At 53.0% G+C, this 23,449-nt stretch overlaps 1 protein-coding gene across 4 annotated transcripts; it reads right to left on the minus strand.

The window, feature by feature from the left end:
- Positions 1–3,585: 3,585 nt before the first annotated feature.
- On the minus strand, positions 3,586–21,129 carry ELP6 (elongator acetyltransferase complex subunit 6). 4 transcript variants are annotated; one of them, XM_052809145.1, is made up of 7 exons: positions 21,003–21,123; positions 16,760–16,838; positions 15,069–15,139; positions 8,090–8,220; positions 6,631–6,823; positions 5,115–5,261; positions 3,586–4,497 (listed from the first exon to the last, which is right to left on the minus strand). In XM_052809145.1, exons 1-7 carry the CDS (start codon positions 21,054–21,056, stop codon positions 4,369–4,371), a joined length of 804 nt encoding a protein of 267 aa, XP_052665105.1. In that variant the 5' UTR covers positions 21,057–21,123; the 3' UTR covers positions 3,586–4,368. The 4 variants fall into 4 exon arrangements, with proteins under 4 accessions (XP_052665105.1, XP_052665106.1, XP_052665107.1 ...); XM_052809146.1 differs by lacking the exon at positions 15,069–15,139 and having other exon boundaries at positions 21,003–21,129; XM_052809147.1 differs by lacking the exons at positions 15,069–15,139; positions 21,003–21,123 and adding an exon at positions 20,459–20,839.
- Between the last annotated feature and the right edge of the window lie 2,320 nt (positions 21,130–23,449).

Here is a 23,449-nt window from a genome sequence, read left to right on the forward strand (position 1 = left end):
CGCCGGGCCCCACGCGCGCGCGCGCGCAGCGCCGGACGCCGGCCACGCCTCCCGCCGCCGCCGCGGTCACGCCCCTCCTAACCACGCCCCCCCTCCGCACGCAGAACCACGCCCTTTCCCATATAACCACGCCCCTTCCTCGCTTGCCAGCTCGCTCCCCTAGCGCTTTGGACACGCCCCCTTCGACCGTCAGGCCACGCCCTCCCTCCCCGGCGGGGCGGGCACGCCGGCGCTCACGTGGGAAGGCGGAAGCGGCTCGGTGGCGGCGGGAGCACGTGGAGCGGGAATGGGGGGGGGGACAGACCGGGAGCCGGGGGGGGTCCTGGAACACAGAGGGGATCGCGGGAGAGGGGACGGACCGAGCACCGGCCGCCCTGGGATTCAGGGTGGGAGGAGAGAGCGGACCCGGACCGTGACACCGGGGAATGGCGGGGCTGAGGCGGGAGGGGGAGTCAGGCGCTGGGAGTTCTGCGGCACAGGGTGGACGCGGGGGAAGATTGGGCACCAGGAGCCCTGGGGCAGTGTCGGGGGTGGGGGGGGGAGAGTGGACCTTGCACCGGCAGCTCGGTGCAGGGGATAGAGGGGACTCGGCTCGCCGGAGCTGCGGGGGACGGGAGCGGGCCGGACACCGGGAGCCCTGGGCACAGAGGGGACAGTGGCACATGGCTTGGGCTGGGTCGGGAGGGCTGCTCCCCTGGAAGGAGGGGAAGGGGCAGGTGGTACCCACAGGCCAAGGGATCTTTTCCTTTCCCCCCCCCCGAGAAATGCCCATGCTGTTCCTGCCAACACGGCCCTGGCATGGGGGGGGATGCCACACAGCCTGGGCACAGGGCGCCCGCGGGGTCAGGGCTTACCGGAGAAAAGTCGTTAGCGTCTTTTCCCCCCCCGTGCGGAGGAAGCTGTGGGAAAAAAGGCCGAGGTCGGCAGGAAAGGATGCAGCAGCTCCGGTGCCGGCAGGGATGGAGGGGAACGGTGGAAGGCGGCCAAGCCACCGCTGCCCCACAGCCAGCCAGCCCCACACCGGTGCTGCTGGCCTGGCAGTCACCCCTGGCACAGCTCCCGGCTGCCAAGCATCACTCCTGAAATCCCAGGGTAGCCCTGTGAGGAAAGAGGAGGTGTCAGAAGGGAAACTGGCCCTGAGAAGACAAGTCTTGGTAGAAAACCAGAGCGAGAAGCAGGGAAGGAGCAGAAATAGGACAGGGTAAAGGCAGCCCCTGCTCGTTCGTCTCCTGGGGCTGAGCACCCCCCACAAACCAGCCTTTTCCAGGGCCTTTCTTGCAGCCGTCGAGCTCCGACACTTTCTGACAGTCCCCGCTGCTGGCAGCCCTTCCCCAAACCATCACATCCAACCCTCTCCCAGGGGACCTGCACCCCTGCCCCACCAGTCCCAGCCTTGATGGGCCTTTCCCCAGTTGCTGCCTGGCCAAGGACCCAGGCTGTTCCCACCAAGGCCAAGGGAATGAAGACCAGAGACCTCGGGCCAAGTCCCACCTGCTTTATCAGTCGAGATGCAGCGTTGTTACACAAGCTCTGGCTCTCAAACAGAGCGCTGCGCGTAGCAGCGGCCCCGAGCACGCAGATGTTGGCTGACCCTGCGCAAGGTCACCCTGTTCTACCATCAGTCGCGTCCCTCCTTGTCTCTGCTTTCTGCACTGCCTTCCCGCAGCGTCAGCTCCAGAGCAAGGTCTTGGTTCAGCCGTGGCCACGCCGGGTGGCCTTGGCTCAGCAGAGCTGACAGATTGGCCTCCAGCGATCATGTCCTGACGGCAGATGCCACCTCTGGACATCGGGCAGGGATGGAGGAAACGTTGGGCTTGGTCCTTGCCGTCAGCCAGGAACCACCACAGGTTTCAACTCCCCTTCTCCAGCAGGCATCTCCCAGATGCTGCCTGTCCAAGCCCTCACTGGTGCACAGTGCAAAGAGCAGCTCGTTTGGAAGGGCCTTGGATCCTGGAGAAACATCCCGCTGCATGGGGACGCCAGGGGTCAGGGTGCTGCTCCCCGAGCGGTGCCCAGCCCAACTCTGAGCCCCGGACAGCCTCTGGTTTCTTGCTTGGATGCAGGCATCGGTCGAGCGCAGAAAGAAACCAGGCAAAAGCCAGCAGCGATGCCACACGGTCACCCTGCTGGTTTCAGAGGAGGGAGGCAGAGCCTTGGAGCAGGGATGTTTTGGGATCTCTCCAAGGGATAGCTAATCATCCAGGCGTTACTTCAATTACACACCATTATATGCCCATTACAGGTGCATTTTAAGCAGCCATAGCGCCTGCAGCGACGGTGCCAGCAGCTCCCTTCCCCAAGACCTACCGGTCATCTCGTCCTCCCTTTGCAGATTGTGACCGTGCATCAGCCCCCGGGCACTGCCACCATGCTGGGCTGGCAGCAGCGGCAGCGCTGGGCTCTGCCGCTTGCACGGCTGACGGCCGAAAAACGTTTTTTTACCCCACCAGGGCCCAGCAGGAACCATCCCAAAGGTTTGTGTGATGTGGGAGGAGACGGAGTCACCAGCCTGTCTCTGCCAGGGCAGGGTACGGTGCTTTGCACCCACCAGCAGCGGTACCATGGCACCATCAGCTACCAGGAACCTTCCCAAGGAGCCTGGGACTCTGCGCACAGCTCAGGGGCGCTTGGGACCCCAAACCATAGCGGTGTCCCTGGCTCTGCCTCCACACGGAGGTTGGACGGGGGTTTGGGCACAGTAAGCTCTGGACCTGGCTGCTTCCTAGCCCCACGGCTGCCGGGCTGGGCACCCCAAGCACCGCCGGCACACCACACTCAGGATCTGGCTGCCTGCCTGGGCCACACACACCGGCAGCTTGGGGTTCACCCACCAAAGATAATTTGGGGCTGTGACGCTCTGGGGCTTGGGTCAGGCCCAGGAGGCACTGCTGGAGCCTGGAAGTTGGGAGGTTGCTGAGCAAGGCTGGGCTGGAGACACGACTTGGAGCTGTCCTTGGCAGCATGGAGAGACCCGTAGGTTACATTCCCATATAGCAGGGTCAAGTGATCCTAAAGCATACGCGAGGCCTCGTTCACCCTCCTGCATTCCTCGGCACTCGCCTCAATCCCCAGAGCCTGCCCAGTCTCCCTGGGCTGCTATCAATAAGCAGCCACAGCCTCCAAGCATGCCAGGACTCCCCAAACTCAAGCCAAAGGGGACTGTTCCCAACACCCACAGCAGGACGGGTCACTGGGCTGTGCAGCATTTCTGCATGGAAAAAGCAGAAACATGTCCCACAGAGTTGTCACCCCAGCTCTGGAGCTGCAAGGAAAGGACATGGCAGGTCACTCTTTTCTCTCACAAGCATGCAGGATGTGATTTATCTCCCACTACAGCCAGAGCAGCTACCAGGAGACCTCCAGGTCTGAGCTCTGCTCCCAGGACTGCACTTGCATCTGTGGGGAGGGAGAAGGACCCAAAGCCATCTCCTCACCCCAGCCCAGGAGATGCCCACTTCTCTCCCCTGCCAAGGAGCCTGTGGGGAGCGGTTCCCATACAGAGATTCATGGTTACTTAATGACTGTACCCTTACCTAATTAAAATTAGTGATTATTAGCCCCCAATAATGCTTCAATACAGGCAGGTCATATAAATGCTAGTAATGATTTGTGGTCCAGAAGCAGTGGCTGAGACAGAGGCTCAGGTACAAGTGTCTGTTCATCATCCAAAGCCAAGGACAAGCTTGGGAAGCCACACGCTAAACAGACACACACAGGCACAGGGGTTTCACATGAAAAGAGGGAAAGTAAAAAAACAAAGCAAGGCATCAACCAAGCAAGGCAGCCTCTAGGTCTCACTGCAGCAAGGTGAGGGGCTACACATGTAGCTATAGATTTTTTTTTTTTTTTTAATTCTGCGGAAGTTGGGAGTCGAGCAAATCTCTCCTGTGCCAGAGCTGGGAGAAAGGTAAGAATTGCAACAGGCTCCCAGACCGTCCCTGCCTCCACCCGCTCTGTGTCATCTCGTTAAATGCCAGCGGGAGGGTGGGGTGATCCCTCCACGCAGCAGTGCCTGGCACTGCCCTGCCCTAACACACTAGAAAGGGTGAGGCACACCCAGGCCGCAGGGCATCCTCCCTGCTTGTATTTACATGCTCTAAGGGCCATTCTTGCAAGTTTTTGCACTTCTTCTTGGCCTGCGTATGTTGGGAACAGGGTGGGAGGACAAAGGGATGCAGTGAGCTCTGGGCGGGCTAATCCCCTCGTTGGCATGGAGTTCAACACGCGTTTAAGCTTCCCTCCTGGGTTAGTCTGCTGCAGGGCTCCTGGAAGGCGCTGGTGAAGCAGCCAGGCTGGTTTGGTGGCACGTCCAGTCTAGAGGTACCAGCCGCCCCGGCTTTGCTCACAGCACTGCGTGGTATCGCAGCATCACAGGACTGCAGCTGACAGCCCTCTAGCAAAAAAGGTGACATTCTTGTCCTGGATCTTATACTGGTAGATCTGGACGAGATCCTGCTCCGCTGTCAGCTCCAAGGACACTCTCCTAATTATTTTAATCTGCAAAAGGAAAGGAACAGGAATATCATACCATTGGCTGCCCCAGACACAGCATCCTCACCCCCACCTCTTGTTGCCCTGCAGGGAAGGTGGATGACTGATAGGAAAACCACACAGCTGCCTGTAACCAGCCCCCTTGGTGGCAGCCCCTAATGAGGGACCACGCAGTGACCAGGCCCCAGCAACCCAACTGCCCTCCCAGCCCAGAAGAGATCACTACAAGCCAGGCTGAGATTCACAAACAGGATAGTTTGGGGAAGCTTCCCAGGAAACAGATATTTTTCTTTGCCATCATCTTGGGGCAGGAGACAACCTGTACTGCAGCTGCTGTACAAACGCCTTCCAGCTTCCAGGGATGGGGGAGTCCCCTGGTAGCAGGATATCCCTGAATATCCCCATGGAAGTGGAGTCACAGCTGTAAGAGCCCAGGTGCTCCAGCAGATCCTGGTGACTGCAGCAAGGCTGCTCGTTAGTCCTTAACCATGCTGCAGACCAGGCTAGTCCTGGGCCATCTCCCACGGGGCAGATGCAGCACGTCTGGCCCACCCTTGGGCCTGCAGGCAGCGTTGTGTGTGACACCAACATGTGCCCCCTCTCCGTGCTCTCCTGTGCATTACCTGCCCGTGAACATCCTTGCAGAAGCCCGTCGCCAGCCCCTCTACCCACAGGATCAGGTCACTGTGATGACACAGGGAGTTCACAATCAGTTCGTTTTCCTCGTCTTCTGAATCCTCGTTGCTGTGAACCAGCACCACAATGTTTCCCTGGAAGGAAAGCACCAGGCAGCGATGAGCCCCTGGCTGACTCCTAATCCGCTCAGGGTAAGGAAGGGGAGATAGCAACGGGAGCTTGCACAAATGCCCTGCTAACTAAGCTACTTAGGCATCCCCCAGCACAGCAGCTGGTTCTGAGCTAAAGTGCGCTGGGAAAATAAACAGCAGATACATATATAAAACTCTGAAACAGCTTGCTGTATATATACTGTATTTACATACACACACATATATATTAAAAATATGCAGCCTAAAAATACATCAAGCCCTGGTTATGAGACAGCTGTCTAGTTAAACCAGTCTGTCAGGCCACGCAAATGGCAACTCTGAATGAATTCAGAACAGCTAAATAAAGACATGGCCAAACAGCCGCAGCCAGAGCTGTGATGCTCGAACCTTCACTGCTCTCACAAGAAGCAAAGAGCTCCCCAACGCAACACCGAATCTGTTAAAAATACATCCCAAGAGTCTCTGCCTCAGCCCATGCAGGTCACCAAGAACTTAAAATAACATGAAATTCCCAATCAATCAAAACGTACTTTAAAGCTTTGGAACATCTTAGACAGAAATAGAAATGTGTTAGCATTATCGTCTTTTTTAGCTTTTTTGGAGGTAAATATTCTCAGCAAGCAGAACATCCCTTGTCAGCATTTACAGCACAAAGACCCTGGCACCATACGAAGTGCAGGCTAACAAAACCTGACACCGTCTACTTTATTTCACACTCAAGCAGAGAAAGAAGTGGCCAGGGTGGGGGACGCTGCAATGTAAATAGCAAAGGATGGATGTGAGTGTAATGATTTTTGGCTGCAATGCTCTCAGAAGTTAACACATCGCTGGGGAGATCTTTGTAGAATTGCTGCATTGTCGCGTGCCCTTAGAAACAAGCTGGTGCAACACACAGCAACGCTGAAGATCAGCAGAAGCAGAGACTCGCATCCCCTCCAAGTGGGCCTTCATCTCTGCCCCCTGCAAGACTCATCAGCCCCTCACTACCTTCATAACCTGTTTCCTTCACTGCTCTCCCACACACACACAAACACAGGTGTGAGTAGAGATCTCTGGAGAGCCAGGAGCTGTAAGAAACAATATTTTAGACCTTGAATCCCTGCTCACACTTCAGGAACAGAGAGTGCCCTTCTCCTGGGAAACCAGTTGCAAAGGACCATACAGAGGTATTCCAAGGACTAACACAACTCCCTGAGAGCGGCCCTAGAGCAATGATTTGAATTTCTTGGATAGCCAAAGCCTTCCAAACCTCACCATGCACAGGTGAAAAGAGAAAAGAAAGCCAGGCTTTGCTCCAGAGGCTCTTCTCTACATGTAGTGTACAGGATGCTGTGTACGGAGGGAGCAGTACCTTCAGCTGGTAGCACACCGTGACTCTGCAGTAGTGGATGAAGTCCAGCACCGCCACTGGTGTGGCACCCAGGCTGAGCAGGACACTGAGGTCATCCACCAGCAGCACGGGGCCCTTCCAGGAGTCGCTGCCAGCGGGAGTCAGGGATGTCCGGACAAAGTCAAACAAGGCTTTAAGGTCGGAAGCGCTCTCACTGGAAGAGAAGAAAGAGGTCTCAAGGGGCTTGGCCCACATGCACGTTGCGCATCCCCCTCCTCACCCACTGACCCAATGCAGGGAACGCCAGCCTGCACCCTCCCTGCTGTCCCCACTGCTGTGACAGTCACTGCTCCTTTACTCAACTGTATGCGGTGAAACCCTCCTGCCCAGCTCCAGGGATCATAGAATCAAAGCATGGTTTAGGTTGGAAGGGAACTTTAAAGGTCAACTAGTCCAACCCCCCTGCCACAAGCAGGGACATCTTCAACTAGATCAGATCGCTCAGAGCCCCATCCAACCTGACCTGGAATGTTTCCAGAGATGGGGCATCTGCCACCTCTCTGGGCAACCTGTGCTGGTGTTTCACCACCCTCATCGTCAAGAATTTCTTCCTTATGTCTAGTCTGATATCTGCCCTCTTTTAGTTTAAAGTGCACTTGGCCTTGTTGAACCTCATGAGGTTCACATGGGCCCACTTCTCGAGCTTGTCCAGTGCTTGATCCTGCCGCACTTCAGCAACACCCACTCACCCAGACCTGAAGGGCTGCACGGTCCCACGGCACAGGGGTCTGCAGGGTTTCAGTGCCTGCCCCAGGTCTCACCAAAGGCCCATCTACCCCAGCATGAGTCTGAAACAGCGGAGAACTGGGAGCATACAGGAACAGAGCAAGTACACAGCAGTCCTTGCCCAGAGGCTGCCTGACCCAGAGGCGGTATCTGCCAATTTAACAGCCCTCAGTGGATTTTTTTCTATCAAATCATCAGGGACATGGAGAAAGTGAAGTGGGAATAAAAATGAAAGCCAGCGTGGTTAAAGCAGCACTGTTCTCTTGGATGAGAATAAAACTCATCATAATAATAAAAAAAAAAGCAATAAAACTGCTTGGATGGAGTTTTATTTGACACAAACCTGTTGACTGCTGACATAAATTTTCTCTAGACCTATAACATGCTTGGCAATGAGGATAGGGGCAGAAATTGCCCCAAAATGCTGGAGAAGGGGGACAGAATCTGAGCAGCAGGGAGAGACAGGGCAGGACAAGCACAGCAATGTGCACAGCACCGGCATTTCCCTTCACTTAGGTGCCCAGCTACCGAGTCCTCGGGCCTTGGAGGGACGCCCAAAAGGAGCCGGGTCTCAGCTGTGGACCTCACTGCTGCTCTCGGTGTTGGCTGCAGTGGTAGAAGACATGAAGGGGGAAATGCTCTGTGCTGGGGGCCCTGCTGAGCCCCAGCAGAACCACCAACCGCTCAGGTTTACCTTATAAACTGAAGAGGACTGGGCTGTCCTGACTGCTTCTCCTCCTCTCCAAACAAGAGGTCAAGGCAGGACTTGAGGCCTTCCAAGAAGACAAGCTGTCCCCGTTCTTTGGCAGCTGTCAGACTGACTCCCTCGAGAGAGGAAAACATGATGTTGCAGAGCAAACAGCTTTGGAGGAATGGTGCAAACAGAACGAAGCGGATCGACGGCCAATTTTTATCAAGTCTTATCTAAATGTGCTAATAAAGTTAATGCTTCAGTGAGTCCTGCAAAGGGGATGAAACAGGTGGTTCTGTTACACACACTGGTGGACACATTCGCTCTCCTGTATTTTGCCAGGAGATTAAAAAAAAACCCACTGTGATTTGGGGGCTCAGACATCCTGGAATTGCTCCTGGGAAGACAGCTTTGTTGCATGGGAGAAAAACAGCTTCTTATCTAGAGGCAAGGAGAGGATGGGTACAGGCTTCTCCAGGCTGCCTCAAGGACCCTGCTGTGAGTAATTTCTTCGCCCTCCCTTCTTGGGTGGTGAAAGCCTTTGGTTTTCACTATCTCCAAATCATCACTGTGGCAATACCGACTCCCCAGCACAACCCACGCACCTGAGCAAGGCACGGCCTGGATCTGGAGAACGCCGTTGGCTGCGCACCCTGACACTTGCACAACGCCCGGGAGAGAGCAGCGTGGCTGGGGCTCCCATGGGAAGCAGCCTCAGCCCTGGCTCCCCTTCGGAGAAGGAGGAGGGACCGTGAAAAACTGCCTGGGGCCACCATTCAAACTCAAGCCAAGATTTCCTGCTCTCAGCCATGCTTCACGGTAAGGCTGACCTCAAAAGCCACGTGCTGGGTGCGTTCAGATTCAACAGAGAAAGCCCTGGCAGAGTTGCAGCAGACATGCAGAAAACCCCAAATGGAGATCTAGTTCATGAACTCCTGTCTCATCCTCCTTTCTTTCATCAGCAAGGGCTCCTTGTGCCAACCATTCTATAGCTCCTCAGCTTACTGGTGACTGCATCAGTCCACTTCTCAGGAGAAAATTTAGTACCTGTTACTGACATGATCGTGCAAAGATATCTCATGTGCACTATCTTCAAACCTCAGCCAAAGTGTGCATTTCGCGGCAGGAAGAAGTGCAAATTTGCTTGGCTTTCCAGTGTGGGTTGCTTCCCACATTTGACAACAGGACTGTGATTTCTTAAAATGGAACCAAGAAGCATTAATGCCAAGATTTGCAACGTCTCAGCAGCCTGGAAATAGGGCTGTTGTGCAAGGCAGCAGGTAGGTGGACAAGATGGAGAGATAAGATGGTTTACAAAGAGTTCAGGAAGGTTTAGCTCAATGCAGTATTGCCTGACAGGCAGAACTGGTAAGCCAGAGGCAGGTAACCAGAAACAAGGATCCTGAGAAAGCAGTTCCCATATCCCTTGAGAGAAGACATCCCTTTGGGATGCTGCGAGATTTTGTACCCTCCAAAGGGGGTGGCTGAGCAGGACTGGTCAGGAACAGAGGTAAGTCCTAGAGCAGGAGCCCTTACCTTAAGCCAAGACTGGCTTCTGCCTGAATGCTGGAAGAGGCACACACCAGCACCGCTAGTGCTTTTGACCAGGAACTTTTTAAGCATCACCGAAAACACAGATTTTTGCTTATTTCCTAAGCAATCGTGCTGGGAGCTGCAGGACACTTGAGCACAGTCTGAGTTGCCCAGCAAGGGGAAGGCTCATAGCAGCTCTTCCCCCAGAACCTTGAGCACTGAACAGAGCGCTGTGCTTGGCACTGTCCCAACACCTTCTTTTGAAAAGACCTTGGAGGTTTTCCAAGCGTTTCCCAGTCCTCACGACACCCTTGAGAGCCACTGCGCTCTCTTTGCTCACACACGAGAGAGAGATGCAGCAAAGCAATGTGTCCGCTTCTGCCTCCTGCTTTCTATCCCTATGTTTCATCTGCTCGACCTTCCTGTTACTCTGACATGAAAATGTAAGTGCCAACATTTTAAAGCCCCTTTTCTTCTCTTTTTTAATTAAAAAAAAAAAAAAAAAAAAAAAAAAAGGAAAGATTGTAAAGCCACATCTTAAGCATCTGATCAATAAGACAATCCCTACAAGCTGGGCCCAGCTGCTTTGTGAGCATGGTATTTCCACATGAGGACCTCCAGAGAGAAGGTCTGGGTAGATAAGGAAGAGGTCCTTTCCAGGAAGATTAACCCTGAGCTCCTGCAAGGCTTATCAGTTGCCACACATTCAGTGCTAATGAGAGGAAAGACAGATTTCCACCGCTTTCCCTCCCAGCTGAAATGTGAGGGGGAGAGATCCATTCATCAGGGCTGCTGCCAGAAAACGCTGTCTACGGCTATTAGAAAACAACAGATTGGAGGCAACGTCTTCCATCACAGCCAGCGAATACTTTGACAAGCGGAGACTACTCCAAGGCGAAGGCCGTCTGACATGTCCCCACCTCAGATCCAGTTTTTACATCAGCCTTGAGCTTGCCCTTCTTTTTCCTGGTCTTCCACGCGTGCTTCTGGGAGGAAATCAGTCCCACTTGCCATGCACACTCTGGGAAGGAGAGCCTTAGGAAAGGCACCAGCCAGCACTTTTGGACATACCCCTTTTGTTTTCAAGCACCTTCTCAATGAACAGTGTTGCAGCACACTCTTGCCTCATCTAATCCACATTGTCTCCTCTCTTTTCCCCTTCTCCCAGGCAATCCAGGAGCAGTAATTCCCACAAATGAGACTCTTACAGACCGTGGGGCCGTTCACTCTCCTTGCCATACCTCCTGCTGGCCCCGAGCTCAGCAGAGGCTGATGTGGGCTGCAGGCAGAGGGATTCAGCTTTTGCAGGTGATATTTGCTCACTAAAACCATGCCAGAAAGCAGGGCAGGAACAGAGAGCTAAGGGAAGCCTCCTGGGCAATTGCAAGCACGCACAATGGAAACATTTCTAGCCAAGAACAGAAGAACCTTTATGTGGCAGGCCAGGAGCGAGGAACAGCCGGCAGATACCTGATGTGCCATAAAGCAGGGCTGGGTTGCACAATAGTCTCAGAAACCTCATCCCCTCGTGAATTTTTGGAGGCCACAGGGCTCGGCACTTACTGAAATGCCTTGCTACAGCAGTGGCTAAATTTGCTATTAATGTCAATAATTCAGAAACAGATTTTAACTTTGCTTCAGCCATTTCTTCCTGCGCACACAAACTCTATACTTCAGATCAGCAAGAAAAGAGTGTCCCCTCTTTAAAATACCCAGCAGCTTAGTGCTGTTACACCAGGGCCTGCTTGGATGACAGAGAGAAGGGCCACAGCATGAGAGGAAGGCTGCCAGGGGCAGTGCGCTTGTGGGTCAGACCAGGAATTCGATCTCCTCGGGGCCATGACGTTCCTGGGTGGACCCAGCAAGTCCAGTCTCATTTTCCAACTGGGGAACCAGGTCCCAGAGAGACAGCATTGGATGGAGACCTGGACTCACCCCACTGCAGTCATCTGCCACAGCAAACCTCTGCTCGTCTCCCACCTAGCAGCCTGCCTGATGCAACCTCTGGAAGCAACACAGGAAGGATCAGGACAGCTCAGACAGTGGAAGAAGTGCTCAAAATGGCCAATGGCACCTTCCTGACTGCCACAGACACTACACACGTCCCTACTGCAGAGCCACAGTGCTGCAGAGCACCCAAACAGCGTGCATTACCAGCCCTGAAAGCTTTTATTATCTCACAGCACCACGCTCCATTATCGCTGGGAGCACACAGACGTTATCTCTGGCAATCTGTCATTTATCGATCAAGCCCAGAAATGCTTCTGGAACAGCAACTCAGCGTGACTGGAGCTGCGAGCTCCACAACGGAGCACAATTGTTCTTGTTCATTCAGGATGCTGCCAGCCGGGCAGCGTGGCAGCCCACCGGCCTGCCAGCAGTGACGTCCCTTCAAACCAGAACCGCCGCTCGCCGCTGGCCATGTCATAAGGGAAAGCAAAATATTTGCAGGAGAGAACTAGTAATGGAGCATGCGAGGCAGCAGTCATTAGCTCAAACAGCAAACACAGCCGTGGTACAAAGTGCGATGATCTGTGATCAGGCAACCGGCCAAGGTCTCTTCTCTAATACAACTACTGGCAGGGGAAAGGAGAGGTGACCAGGCGATGTCCTGTCGTCTGTGATCTCAGCACTGTGGCAGGGGACAGGGGAGCAGGCAAGAGAGAGACCAAATGGGGACAAATACATTTTTCCTTTAAAACAAAACAAACATTGTACAAATGAGGGTGGGAGCACCAATCTGGCAAGCTGCCCTGGTGCCATTAGTCTTGCCGCGGCCCAGCACGTTCTCTACAATGTCGTGACAAATAACATTAACTATCCCTTAATATTAAGTGCAGACCCTCAGGAAAAGAGTGGGATTTGCAGAAAAGGAAAAGCATAAAGCCAGTATTGCAGCACAGGCACAAAAATCCAGAGAAGCTTTTTTCTGCAAGTAAAATACATCACTGCATTTAGCCAACACAGAAGGAACTGGTTCTGGACTGGTAAGACCTGGCAACACTGTGGGGAAGCAGCACATACGGTAAACATTACTTCAGCTGTGTATAAATATTCAGTATATCACCATACATCAGGTGCTACAAGGACCAGATCCACAAAACATTGCTGTAAAGACTGTGTAATACAACCCTGGCTCCAGGACCCTTCCTCCCAGGCCTGGGACCAGCCCATTCCCAGCAGAAACAGGAGCATCACTAAGTTATGAAGCTCTTGCAACTGCAGTCTTTCGTAAATGCACAATCTTCTGGTAGGAATGATTATGCATGGGAGATTTAACCTGTGGGTGGGATAACATAACGCAGGTGGCTGCCCACGGGCCAGATTCTTCCAAGCAGTTCCCAGAAGAACTACAGCCTGACCTCCTGCAGCTCTCCCAGCCAACAGAGAGCCAGGCAGCTGGTCTTGAGCTCGCTACTGAGGAAGAGGAGATGGGAAGGGAGCGGCCGGTCACTTGGTGAAGCGTGCAGCTCACCCAACTGCAGCACAACACAGATCAGGGTACTGCCTGAAATCAGGGGTTGCTGCAGCCACGTAAATGACATCCCAGCTGGTCTCCAGTAGAGATCTACAGCAGCAAATTCTTAAGCAAGTCTAAGAGTGAAAGTACCCTGCCAAAAACCACCTTTACTGAGCCTGATGTGTTCATTTAGGCAAAGAAGGATTAAAGCAAAGACAAGATCTTATGGAAACTCAGACAGATATAAATAACTGATGTTACAACCTCCAGCTCCTCAGAGCTTTGGAAGAATTCACAACAACCGACCACACAGGCACCTGTGAAGTTACAATGTAAGACTGCCTCAGACTTGAAACCAACAGGACAGGGACAGCTCACCGCTGCAGGCGGGCAAATGTAATCACTTCTCTGAACTCCCCTGGGCAAACCGTATTGTTCTTCTTATCACCTCCCTTCCCACCAGTAACCTTTTTGTTGAAGCATCAGACAGCAAATCATTTTGATTTGCATTGCACGCGTGCTCCAGCTAATCCTCATGTTCTCTCCCTTCTCAGGCTCTCCCACGAGGGAGATGACAACAGCACCTATTAAAAGCACACGCACAAGCTATGCACCGGGAAATTTCACCACATTAGGCAACACACCAACAAACACGATTCTGCTTTTAGAGCAGGCAAGGATCCCATATTTAACAGCTGAACCTCCTACCTACACCAGTTGCTATGCCCTGTGCATAGCATAATGCCTGTGGGACATTTCCTGTCCCACTTAGCAAGTTCCCCCCAAGATTTCCTCCTCTCCGCAACACGAAGGCCAGAACTATTCCGTGCTCACAGAGGCTGGTTTGCTCAGCAGTAGGGAATCTGCTCCGCCGGGGAATTGCACGTTGAGTATCGGCCTGTGAGTTAAAGCTCCACATGGAAATGCTTCATTTGCTCATTCCATTTTATTTAACTTATGTCTCAGCTTTCAGACCATTGATCTCCTTTTAAAAGGTAAAAACTGAGTAGTAAATAAAATACCATTGCTCAACAAGCACCAAAACTCAACCCATATTTACAGTGGGGAATACAACATTAATGCAACACCTTGTTCTTCAACACCTGAAAGTCTTTATAAGCAGCCGCACTGCTGGGATTTCCAGCAGAGCCAGAGGAGGGAGGACCAATGCAAGCTGTCATCCCTTCGGCCCTGGAAGGTCACCTGGACTTCCCAGCTGGAGCATTTCACATCTGAGCATTGTACAAAAAGCTGAGAGATGCAGTTTAAAGCCAAAGCTCAGACTGATTTGCTGACACTGGGAATGACCCTGCCTACTTTGTTTCTCTGTTTCTTTGTTTCAGGGTACACATAATCCTTGCCTGACTCACCACGGGAAGGAAATCTGTAAGAACATACTCGGTGCTTGTGGCTCCTCAGACAGCTCAAACTGATGGCTTAGCCCAGAGGCCAAAAGAGGCAGACAGGTGTCCTTCTGAATCTACAGGTGATTCAGCCCAAAGCACTTCACCACAACATAACCATAGGACAGAGGATAAAGTCACCTCAGGAGCTCCTGTGCCATACAGCCAGTGCATCCTGCAGGTGTACAGAAAGGCCCTAGGGACACAGACACCACGGCATTTTTCTCCCCAGAGCACTAATGAAACTACATCTACCAGTCTGGGCCGGTCTGGGGAATGCTGATCTCCAGAAAACATTTCTAAGCACAAAGAAAGCAAGCAGCCGTTCAGCGCTCTGCCCTCTCCAGGGCACAGCCTGATGAGGCCCTTGCAGTGACCCTCATAGCCAGGTTTTCGACCTATATCACATTCCTTCTCCAGCGAGAAGTGTTCTCCAGCCCCTGCCGCAGGCGCACCACTCCTGACTGTCCCCATCAAGATCTGGAAACATTTGCTCACATGCAATTCCTGCTCCCCATTCTCATTCCTTTCCACCCAACAGAAACTACCTGGACCTGTAATTATTAACCTACGCCAAGAGACTTACCAGCTTTTGTGCTACGATGTTATAGTGACTGAAGGACTGGAGCAGGGCCACAAAGCAAACCTTACAGCCAGCTGGGTGAGAAGACAAAAAGACACATTATCATTTCAATTTTGTAAGCTGCCATTATCGAAGCACATAAATCACAGCAGCCAGGCTGCAAATCTGTCTGGAAAGGCCTTGAACTGACGCAGGTCTAGGCAGCCCCTCATTTGCTCGTGGCTGGGTTTTCAATTTTCACCTTTCTATAGGATTTCTGTTTTAGGGAAAACGTTAGTCAGTTTAAAAAGAAAGGGAAAGAACAAGAAAAAGATGACATAATAAAAGTAGGAGGCCCCTTTTCTGTCTCATGCCATCCTGCCCTGGGATCTCCTGGCACTGTTTGCTGGTATTACGGCAAGGAGGCCAATGGCCAACTGTGACACAAACTACTGAAACCACTGACATGCCAAAAATCCCTGTTTTGGCTCTCATAGGGCAAGTGACCTTGACTGGACAAACACATAGAACAAGCAATTTTGACAAAGATACCTCACTAAAACGTGATTTTGGAAAAGCCGGCACATGACAACCTGGCTTTATGGTTTGGGCATGAACAAAATGCGTATTTGTTTCTCCCTGCCAGAGAGCAGGACATGGATTTCAAGTGGAACAAGCCAGTGGCCCCAGTTGAGCCTTCACTGACCCCTCGGGAGCTCCCAGAAGTTCTGGGCACCAAGCAGGTACTTGGCCAACATGGGGGAGCTACAGACACAGAGTAACTGGCAACCAGGTCCTGGGGTGGAAATGAGCGGGTGACAGCAAGCATACCCGCCTTGAGATAAATTAATAAACCCAAAGGGCTGCCTACCCACAAGGAGGCTTTTCCCAGGCAGGCGGGCAGCTCCCCGCAACAACTCCCAGGACAGTGCGGCAGATCAGCATGTTAGCAGAGACGTGCAGGGATGCGGCAGACCCTGAGGCAGTGCCTCGGCAGAGCTGTCCCTTTAAACCATTCACACTGTTAATAACCTGCTCTCCGCAGGCTTTCCTGCAGTTTCACTCTGTTCCATTAAGTAAAACAATTTTTTTAAAATGGGGTAAAGCCATAGCTGAGAAAGTGGCAGTTATGGGGGGCAGGATGCTTTCAGCCCCACCACCTGCACAGCACTCCGAGCTAAGTTTCAAGTCTGATAGATACCAGATTTGCTGGGCTGGTTGCTTTGCCAACAGAAAGCTGGAGGAATCCGTGAGTCCAACACCCGCTCTACAGGGGCTGGTAGGTTACTCACAGGTGAAACTGTTAGCAGAAAAGCAATCAGGCAACTTGCCAGGCTCTTTGTTTGTTTCTTTACTCCCTACCAGCCAGTTGATCCTGATATTTTTAATTACATTATAAAACACCTAGCTAGTGAAGGAATTAGAGTCCACACCTCACTGTCAGATGTCCATGTGATTTACAACATTCACTGCACTAATGACGAAACAAGGTGCACAGACATTACAGGATGTACCCAAGGATATAGAGCAAGTCCCAAGAACAAGCCCAGACTGGGATCCACAAATCCTGACCTCAAGGCTTTGCGCTAATCCGAGGATGCCTCATGCTCTGCAAAACCAGCCTCTGCTCACACAGAAACACTTTATGCTGAAGGAACCTCCAAGGAGCAGGCAAAGGCAAACCCTTGCCTTGGAGAGTCCTGCTGGTGACATACCTCTGAGGTAGAAGGAGAGGAAATGGTGCACCAGGAAGCTGCCATCTGTTCTGGTGTCTCGCAGCAGCGTGAATTTACCCTGAAAAAGAAGCAGCAAAATCATTTAACAGAGGAAGATGAGGGCACAAACTGCTCCTGGTTCCATCTTGGTAGACAAGACATCTGCTCAGGCTAGGGGAAACTCTGCAGGTATTAGTCAGAGAAAAGTGGACAAGCAGCGCTCCAGCGATCCGTCCGTTTACAAAGAGATGCCAGCGCTTCCTCCACGCACAGCCCATGGGGAGGCATCAGAAGATGTTGAGTTCACTGCTTTCTGAAAGACATGCCCACCAGCTAAAAGCCCTTGCGTTAGACTGAGACCCCAGCTGGACCCCCACGCTCTGTGCCCACCAAGAGCCACCTCCTCACATGGAAAAACATCTGGCTGCTGCAGAGGACACCAACGAGCAGCACCGCACTTTCCAGCGCCGGCACATGCAGAGCACACACGTATTCGTGCCCCTGGTGCTGGACATCATCAACACGGGTGCCTGTGAGCAATTTCCATCTCCCGGCTTTGTCCCCCTCTCCTCCAATTCACAGTCATCTTCTTCCTACTCCAAGTGGCCCAGATGGCAGGGGGACAACAGCCACCCACTCTGTTCCCAGTCCATTCTCCCATTGCCACGGCCAGCACCGCCTGTGCGCTTAAAATGGCAGCCCTGCTACAGCTGCTGCTTCTCCTATCCCCAGACATCCCTCCCTGTCCCCTGTTCCAGGCTCACCTCAAACATGCCATGTTCAGAGCAGAAAACCTTATCATCAAAATATGTGTACTGGAGCAGAGCTCTCTGCACAAAGTATACACCTTGTTTTGATCACGCAGGAAATTAATTCCGTTCATCAGTGCATGCTTGTTATCAGTACCAGTCTCATCAAGGCATTTGTTTCCATTAAAATCTTAGTCAAGATGTTTCTTTAATCAATACAAATCATAGAAGAGCTGCTTTTAATCACAGAGAACTTATCAATGCTTTTTTTTTTTTCCTCAATCTATTAGAAGAAAACAAAAAGCCTTCTGCAGCAACAAGCAATCTACCCATAGGCAATTCACGAGCCATCTATCAGAGTTAACTCCCCAGTGCCTAAAACACGTTACAAAGCGGTGCTAATGGAATGGCAAATATTGAACGCATCTGCAGGGAATGCAAAGCAGAAACCAGGGTAGAGAAGCACTGCTCTGCCTCAGCCAGTGAGAGCGCTCTTTCCCACCCAAAAAAAGGTTTATGCCTCTGCGGCCATTACAATAACAGGAGACACCACCTCCGTGAGCATCTCACTAAGACGTATCCTCCATGGCTAAGCCTGGAGGAGTCTCTAGGTTCAAACAGCCCAAGCTCAAACGTTCAGCGGTTTATCTTCTGCACGACTCCATCCCCTGCAACTCCCCTCTTCCCTGCAACAGCAGGCTGAATGCCACCCCGAGTCCCTTCCTTCGCCTGCTAGCTCTCAAAAGGCTCCCTCCTTTGCTCCCACATACGCTGTGCAGAACACGGCAGGATGTTATCATTCAGAGCATACATTATTTCACTTTTTCAAACCTTTCAGTTATCAACCCTTAAATCCTGCCAACCCTTGATTCGCTGTCACACTGCAGCTGCTTAGATAGCACTCAAAACTCTTCATTTCTGATGCTTAGATGCCCAGCTAGCCAGGGGTGGAAATGTCCAAATGGTGCATCTCCAGAGGCAGCAGCTGCACCAAAGCACAGCTGGTGGAAGGAAGGAAGGAAGGCAACAGCTCCGGGAAAGTCCAGCACCCTGCTTGTGGTCACAGAACTGCCCCAAAGCCTTTATCAACTCCAGAGCACAGGACACAAGTACAGGAATCAGGGTTCTACCAGTCGTGTTGACACAAGGAGCAAGGCGTGCAAAACCAGCAGGAATCTGCAAGGCTTTCCAAGGTCTGCAAACCCCTGTGGTCACGCTGCCTTCATGTGAGTCCATGCACCTCTTGCACACATCCCCACAGACTACGTATATCAAACTGTTTAGTAGCTGGCTGGAAGAAACCAGGTCCCTGGAGGTCCTGAGGGCGGGCAGCTTCCCCTCGCTGCCAGGCATGCTGAGGAGCAGGTAAGTCCTGGCCCCACCACCAGGACCACGTTTGCTGGCATGCAGAAACCCCACGGCCCCCAATTTGCCACCACAGATGTGCGGTCTGATTCTCTTCCCCCTTCTGCACATCCTTCTCAAGCCCAGAAAGATGCTACTGGGGATGAAGCACTTCCAAAGGGAAGGCCTTCTTGTAACACCTTCTGTATCCATCTGCCCCACACTCTGCTTTTTTTTTTTTTTTTTTTCTCCCCACTCTTTCCACCTGCAGGCTACAAGGCAGAAGCTGCAGCTACTTGTTAGAAACTGCCAAAATCCCTTGGCAGGGCAGCAGCGGGTGTCACAAGCATTCAGCGGTGACATGTCAGATACACCTACACAGGCGGCAGCTTCATCCACCTACCAGCCCTGCAGTGAAGGCATTTGTCAGCATTTTGAAAATGGCACAAACCAACCATGGAGACACAAAAATCAGGATGGCAGAGATGGGAAGAAGAGATCTGCAAAGGGCTGATGCTTTTTTAAGCGCAGCAGGACACCAATTTCTAGCCAGCCTTGGCCAGATATCTCGGCACACCGCATGGACTGTCTCTCGCAGGAGGGAGAGCCCATACCCAGACTGCACGGCTCTGCACAGTGATCGGTGACACTGAGCAGCGCAGAGGGGGACTCACAAAACAAGAATACTCATGATTTACCACCGGCTTAGTCCATATCGCAGTGTATAAACTCAATCTTCCAACTCTGGCATCAGGAAACACCACTCGTTCTGCAGCCAGCCATATACTGGTGCTACACTACTGCCAGACTCCTCGACGAGGAGGAATCTGGAGCGTGCGGTGGGAAGTCCATGTCCCTGGCTGATGGGAGAGGAAGAGCCAACAGAAATCTGAGGCAATTCCTCACATAAAGGAGCCTTTGGTTCAGCTCCTCTGTCGGGTCCTGCCTGGGCTACCACATCAAAAGTCAGGATCTTCAGGCCAAATCTCCTTTTGGTTTTGCTCTGCAGAATTTCCTATTCACATAAAGGTGAGCCCCCTGCCTCCGAAACTGGGCTTGCAGGTGACGGCATCCCCACTCATCCCACGGCTCCACCATCAAAACCCGCCTCAGAGCACAGGCTCCACTCTGCCAACAGTCCAATTCCACCAAGGGCTCCTCGCTTAGCATTCCAGGTGCATTAAAAACCCAATCATCAACCCACAGGAACCACAGGGACTTGGGAATTTACACAGCATCAGTCTATCCTTTACGGAGAATGACACCGCTACCACCGAACCTTAGCCAACAACCTCTACCAGGTTTGCTTTAAGCCTCGAGGGCCTGACCTCTATCCAGCAGCACTCTCCCAGCTCTTCCCCACCATTTTTTCCCCAGCAGACCAGCCCTGTCCTGCTCCAGGCAGGCTGACGAGGAATTACCTCGCTGGCATTTTCCAGTCCAGGGAGAAAGCTGCCCTGCTCCCATCATAAGCTCTACGAGGAGAGAAGAGGGGAAACTCAAGACTTACAAAATAAATTATCACCCCAAACGTGCTTTTATTATCTATCTGTCAGGAAAGACACAGAGTAATGTGTAACACGTGCGTATTTTATTAACTTTTTACCTGAAGTGCTTTGCGGCTTTTATACAGGGCGAGGGCGCTTAGTTACAGCATGACTTCATCAGCACAAAAACTGCACGGATTAACTGAATCAATTTAGTGGCCTAACGGAAGAAAAACCTCTAAAACACACCAGAGGGCCCGGACGAGCGCTGGGTGGCGGGTCGGACCCCCAGTTTTGCCGTTATCCACACGGCAACCACCAACGCACAGACACGCCGAAGGCTGCGGGGACAGGGCCCGGCCCCTCCGATACCGGAGCCAGAGCCGTGAGGGGCGGCGGGGAACCAGGGCCGGGCGAAGGGAAGGGCCCGGAGGCCGTTCACCTCCGCGGGAGAGGCCGAGGCCGACTCCGCCGCCATCCCGCTCTCCCGCCTCCGCCGCCTGACGAGGCCCCGCCCCTCCCAGCATGCACCGCGCGGCTCCCGGCGGCCAGCGCTGCCCGGACTACAATTCCCGGCAGGCACCGCGCGGGGCCCTCACCACCGCCACAGCGGCCCCGCTTCCCTCCCGCCTGGCCCTCCTGTCCGCCCGTCCTCCCTCTTACCGTCTCCGGCCGCTGCGGGGAAGCGTCCAGCAGCTCGTTCAGCTCCGTAAACATGGCGGACGGGCGGCCGCCGCGGAGAGGACCCGGAGACTTCCGGGCGGGGAGAGGCGGTGCGGCCCCCCCCCCCCCCTCCGGTCACCTCCGCGCATGCGCTGAGCGGAGCCGAAGGGCGCCGCCTGCTGGAGGGGCGGGGAGCCATGGCGGGCGGCGTTCGCCTCAGCCCGCCCGTCCCCGCTCCCCTCAGCGACCCGGCCGGGCCTCGGGGGCTGCCCGGCCTTACCCTGCCTCAGCCGGTGTCCCGAGACGGGTCCCGGACGTCCCTGGAGAGGTCTCCAGCACCTTCCCGGGCAGTCTGTGCCGCTGCGGCTGGGCCCAGCGCTGCGGTCTCCCTCGCCGGCCATGGTCCCCCTCAGGCAGCCTGGGGAGGGATGAGCAGCGTCGCTGGTCGCACTCGCCCTGGTGCTCAGCAGGCCCCCGCGGCCTTAGCCCCTCCTGGTGCTTTGGGTTCATCCTGCTGCAGGACTTGGCTTTTCCCGTGGTCGAGCTCCATGAGGATCCTGTCAGCCCATCATCTCTCCAGCCTGCCCAGGGTCCCTGAGCGGCAAGCATCCCGGTTGTTAATGAAGGTGCTAAATGGGACTGGATCCCAGTACCCACCACCAGTGACCGGCCTCCAGCTGGACTTGGTGGCGCTGGTCACCACCCTGATCCCTGGCCCGGAGGTGCACCCCCACACACACACCCCTTTGCCAACTGCAGGTCCCTGGGTTTATATGGCAGATACAACATGCCATGGGACAGTGGGATATCTGGGAGGGGTCTATTACTTTGTCCTATTAACGTTATTAGCACATTTGAGAGCTGCTGAGCATTAATTTGGCACTCTCAAAATGAGCCACAGCAGTTCCCAGTCAGCAGCTGAGTAGTAACAGCAAATTTACGGCCTGTAACCACGAAAATCCACATCATTTAGTGTTATTTTTGCCCGTGTGCCTGAATTTGCATTTTTTTGGCACTGAATTCACCTTTCCATTTCATTGCCCCATCTAAGCTTTTGTAACCCTTGGTTTTCATAACGTGGATGAGGCTTGCCCGGCTGAGGGGAGATGTGCTAGAGCCCTGGATGTGCCAAGGGGCCTGGAGAGAAGATGCACCAGCCTTGCACTGTCTCATCTGCTGTGAGCATTAGGGGGCATCAAACGATGCTAATAAATGGCAAGCACTGAGCAAGAGAGAGGAGATGCCTGCGTAGTTTCACGTGGGGCTCTTCAGAACCACAAATTATCACTACTGGAGGTTTAGGAGGGTGAATAAATGGGAGAAGGGGACAAGTCCGTGGAAGAGAAATCTCCTGAGGGCTGCCACCGGCTCGGGAAGTCCCTGAGCTGCAAATTACCAGGGCCTGGGAGAAGAACTGTGGGAACGCAAGAAGTGCTTGCCTTGGCCTTGGTCTTCCCTCGCCTTCTGGTTAGCACGACTGTGGTAGAAAGGACAGTGGGCTGTATGAATATTTGGTTGAGCCATTGCATCTGTTCTTCTCTCTTTATTTCCTATGTTCTTATGTGTATTATTTGTAAGAATTATCATCCCGTTCTCCATCCCTTCTTCAGAGTATTTAGGAATATGCTGGCTAAGGCAGGTCCCAGCTCAGCCCCTGAGATATCCCGTCTGTAATCTCTCCTGGTTGCAGAAACTGATCATTTGTGTCAGCCCTTTGCTTCCTGTCTTTTAACCAGTTATTTAGCTGTGAAAGGACTTCCTCTCTTACCCTTTGATGGCTTCATTTCTGTAAAAGCTTTAGCTGAAAGCTTCTTTAAAAGTCCCAATCACTTTGCTTTTGTTTTCCTACCCTTTCACAGAGCTGGGAACCTGGGTCTGGTCTCAGGGAGTCCAGTAACCAGCTAAGTCCCTGCTCTGTGTTGGTGCAGCCAGAGCCTTAATTCCTTCACCGCCCTTTGAAATAGTCTGGCTCCTGGCCTCCTAGTTCACATCGTTTGTCTGCAGAGCCCCATTCTGCGGCACAGATGACAGCAAAGGGAGTTCACAGACGGTGAAGAACCCGGAGATGTTCCTACCTGGGAGCTCTCTATAGGGCTGCATTTGTATGCTAGTGAATATGCCATTTTCAGACCACCTTTTGTCTGCACTGTCACATTTCTCTCTCTGTAGCACTTTTCTTCCAGCTCCTTCAGGAGCTGCAGAGCTCTAAATGCCTTGTAAATGAAATGTAAAATCCTCTCTTTTTCTCTTTGCAGTGGGAAGGGGACCAAAACCGCATGCACAGTACAGCTGCATCTCTCAAAACACCTCTTGTCCTTCTTAATATATTCCTTCTCACATTTCATGACTTGTTACCGCGCGAAGGCAGTGAGAATTTTGCTGTTAAAACTGTTGCCCCTTCCCTCCCATCTGCTTCATGCTTATTTGCAGTATTTACAATGCAGCAA

Source organism: Harpia harpyja, chromosome 1, assembly GCF_026419915.1.
Source record: "Harpia harpyja isolate bHarHar1 chromosome 1, bHarHar1 primary haplotype, whole genome shotgun sequence".
NCBI lineage: Eukaryota > Metazoa > Chordata > Aves > Accipitriformes > Accipitridae > Harpia > Harpia harpyja.

Coding starts and splice junctions, on each gene's coding strand:
- ELP6 (XM_052809145.1), bottom strand. CDS start 21,056: ATGTTTACGGAGCTGAACGAGCTGCTGGACGCTTCCCCGCAGCGGCCG. Junction 8,221..15,068: donor ACATCGTAGCACAAAAGCTG/GTAAGTCTCTTG, acceptor TCCTCTCTCGAG/GGAGTCAGTCTGACAGCTGC. Junction 4,498..5,114: donor GCAAGGATGTTCACGGGCAG/GTAATGCACAGG, acceptor TTCCTTTTGCAG/ATTAAAATAATTAGGAGAGT.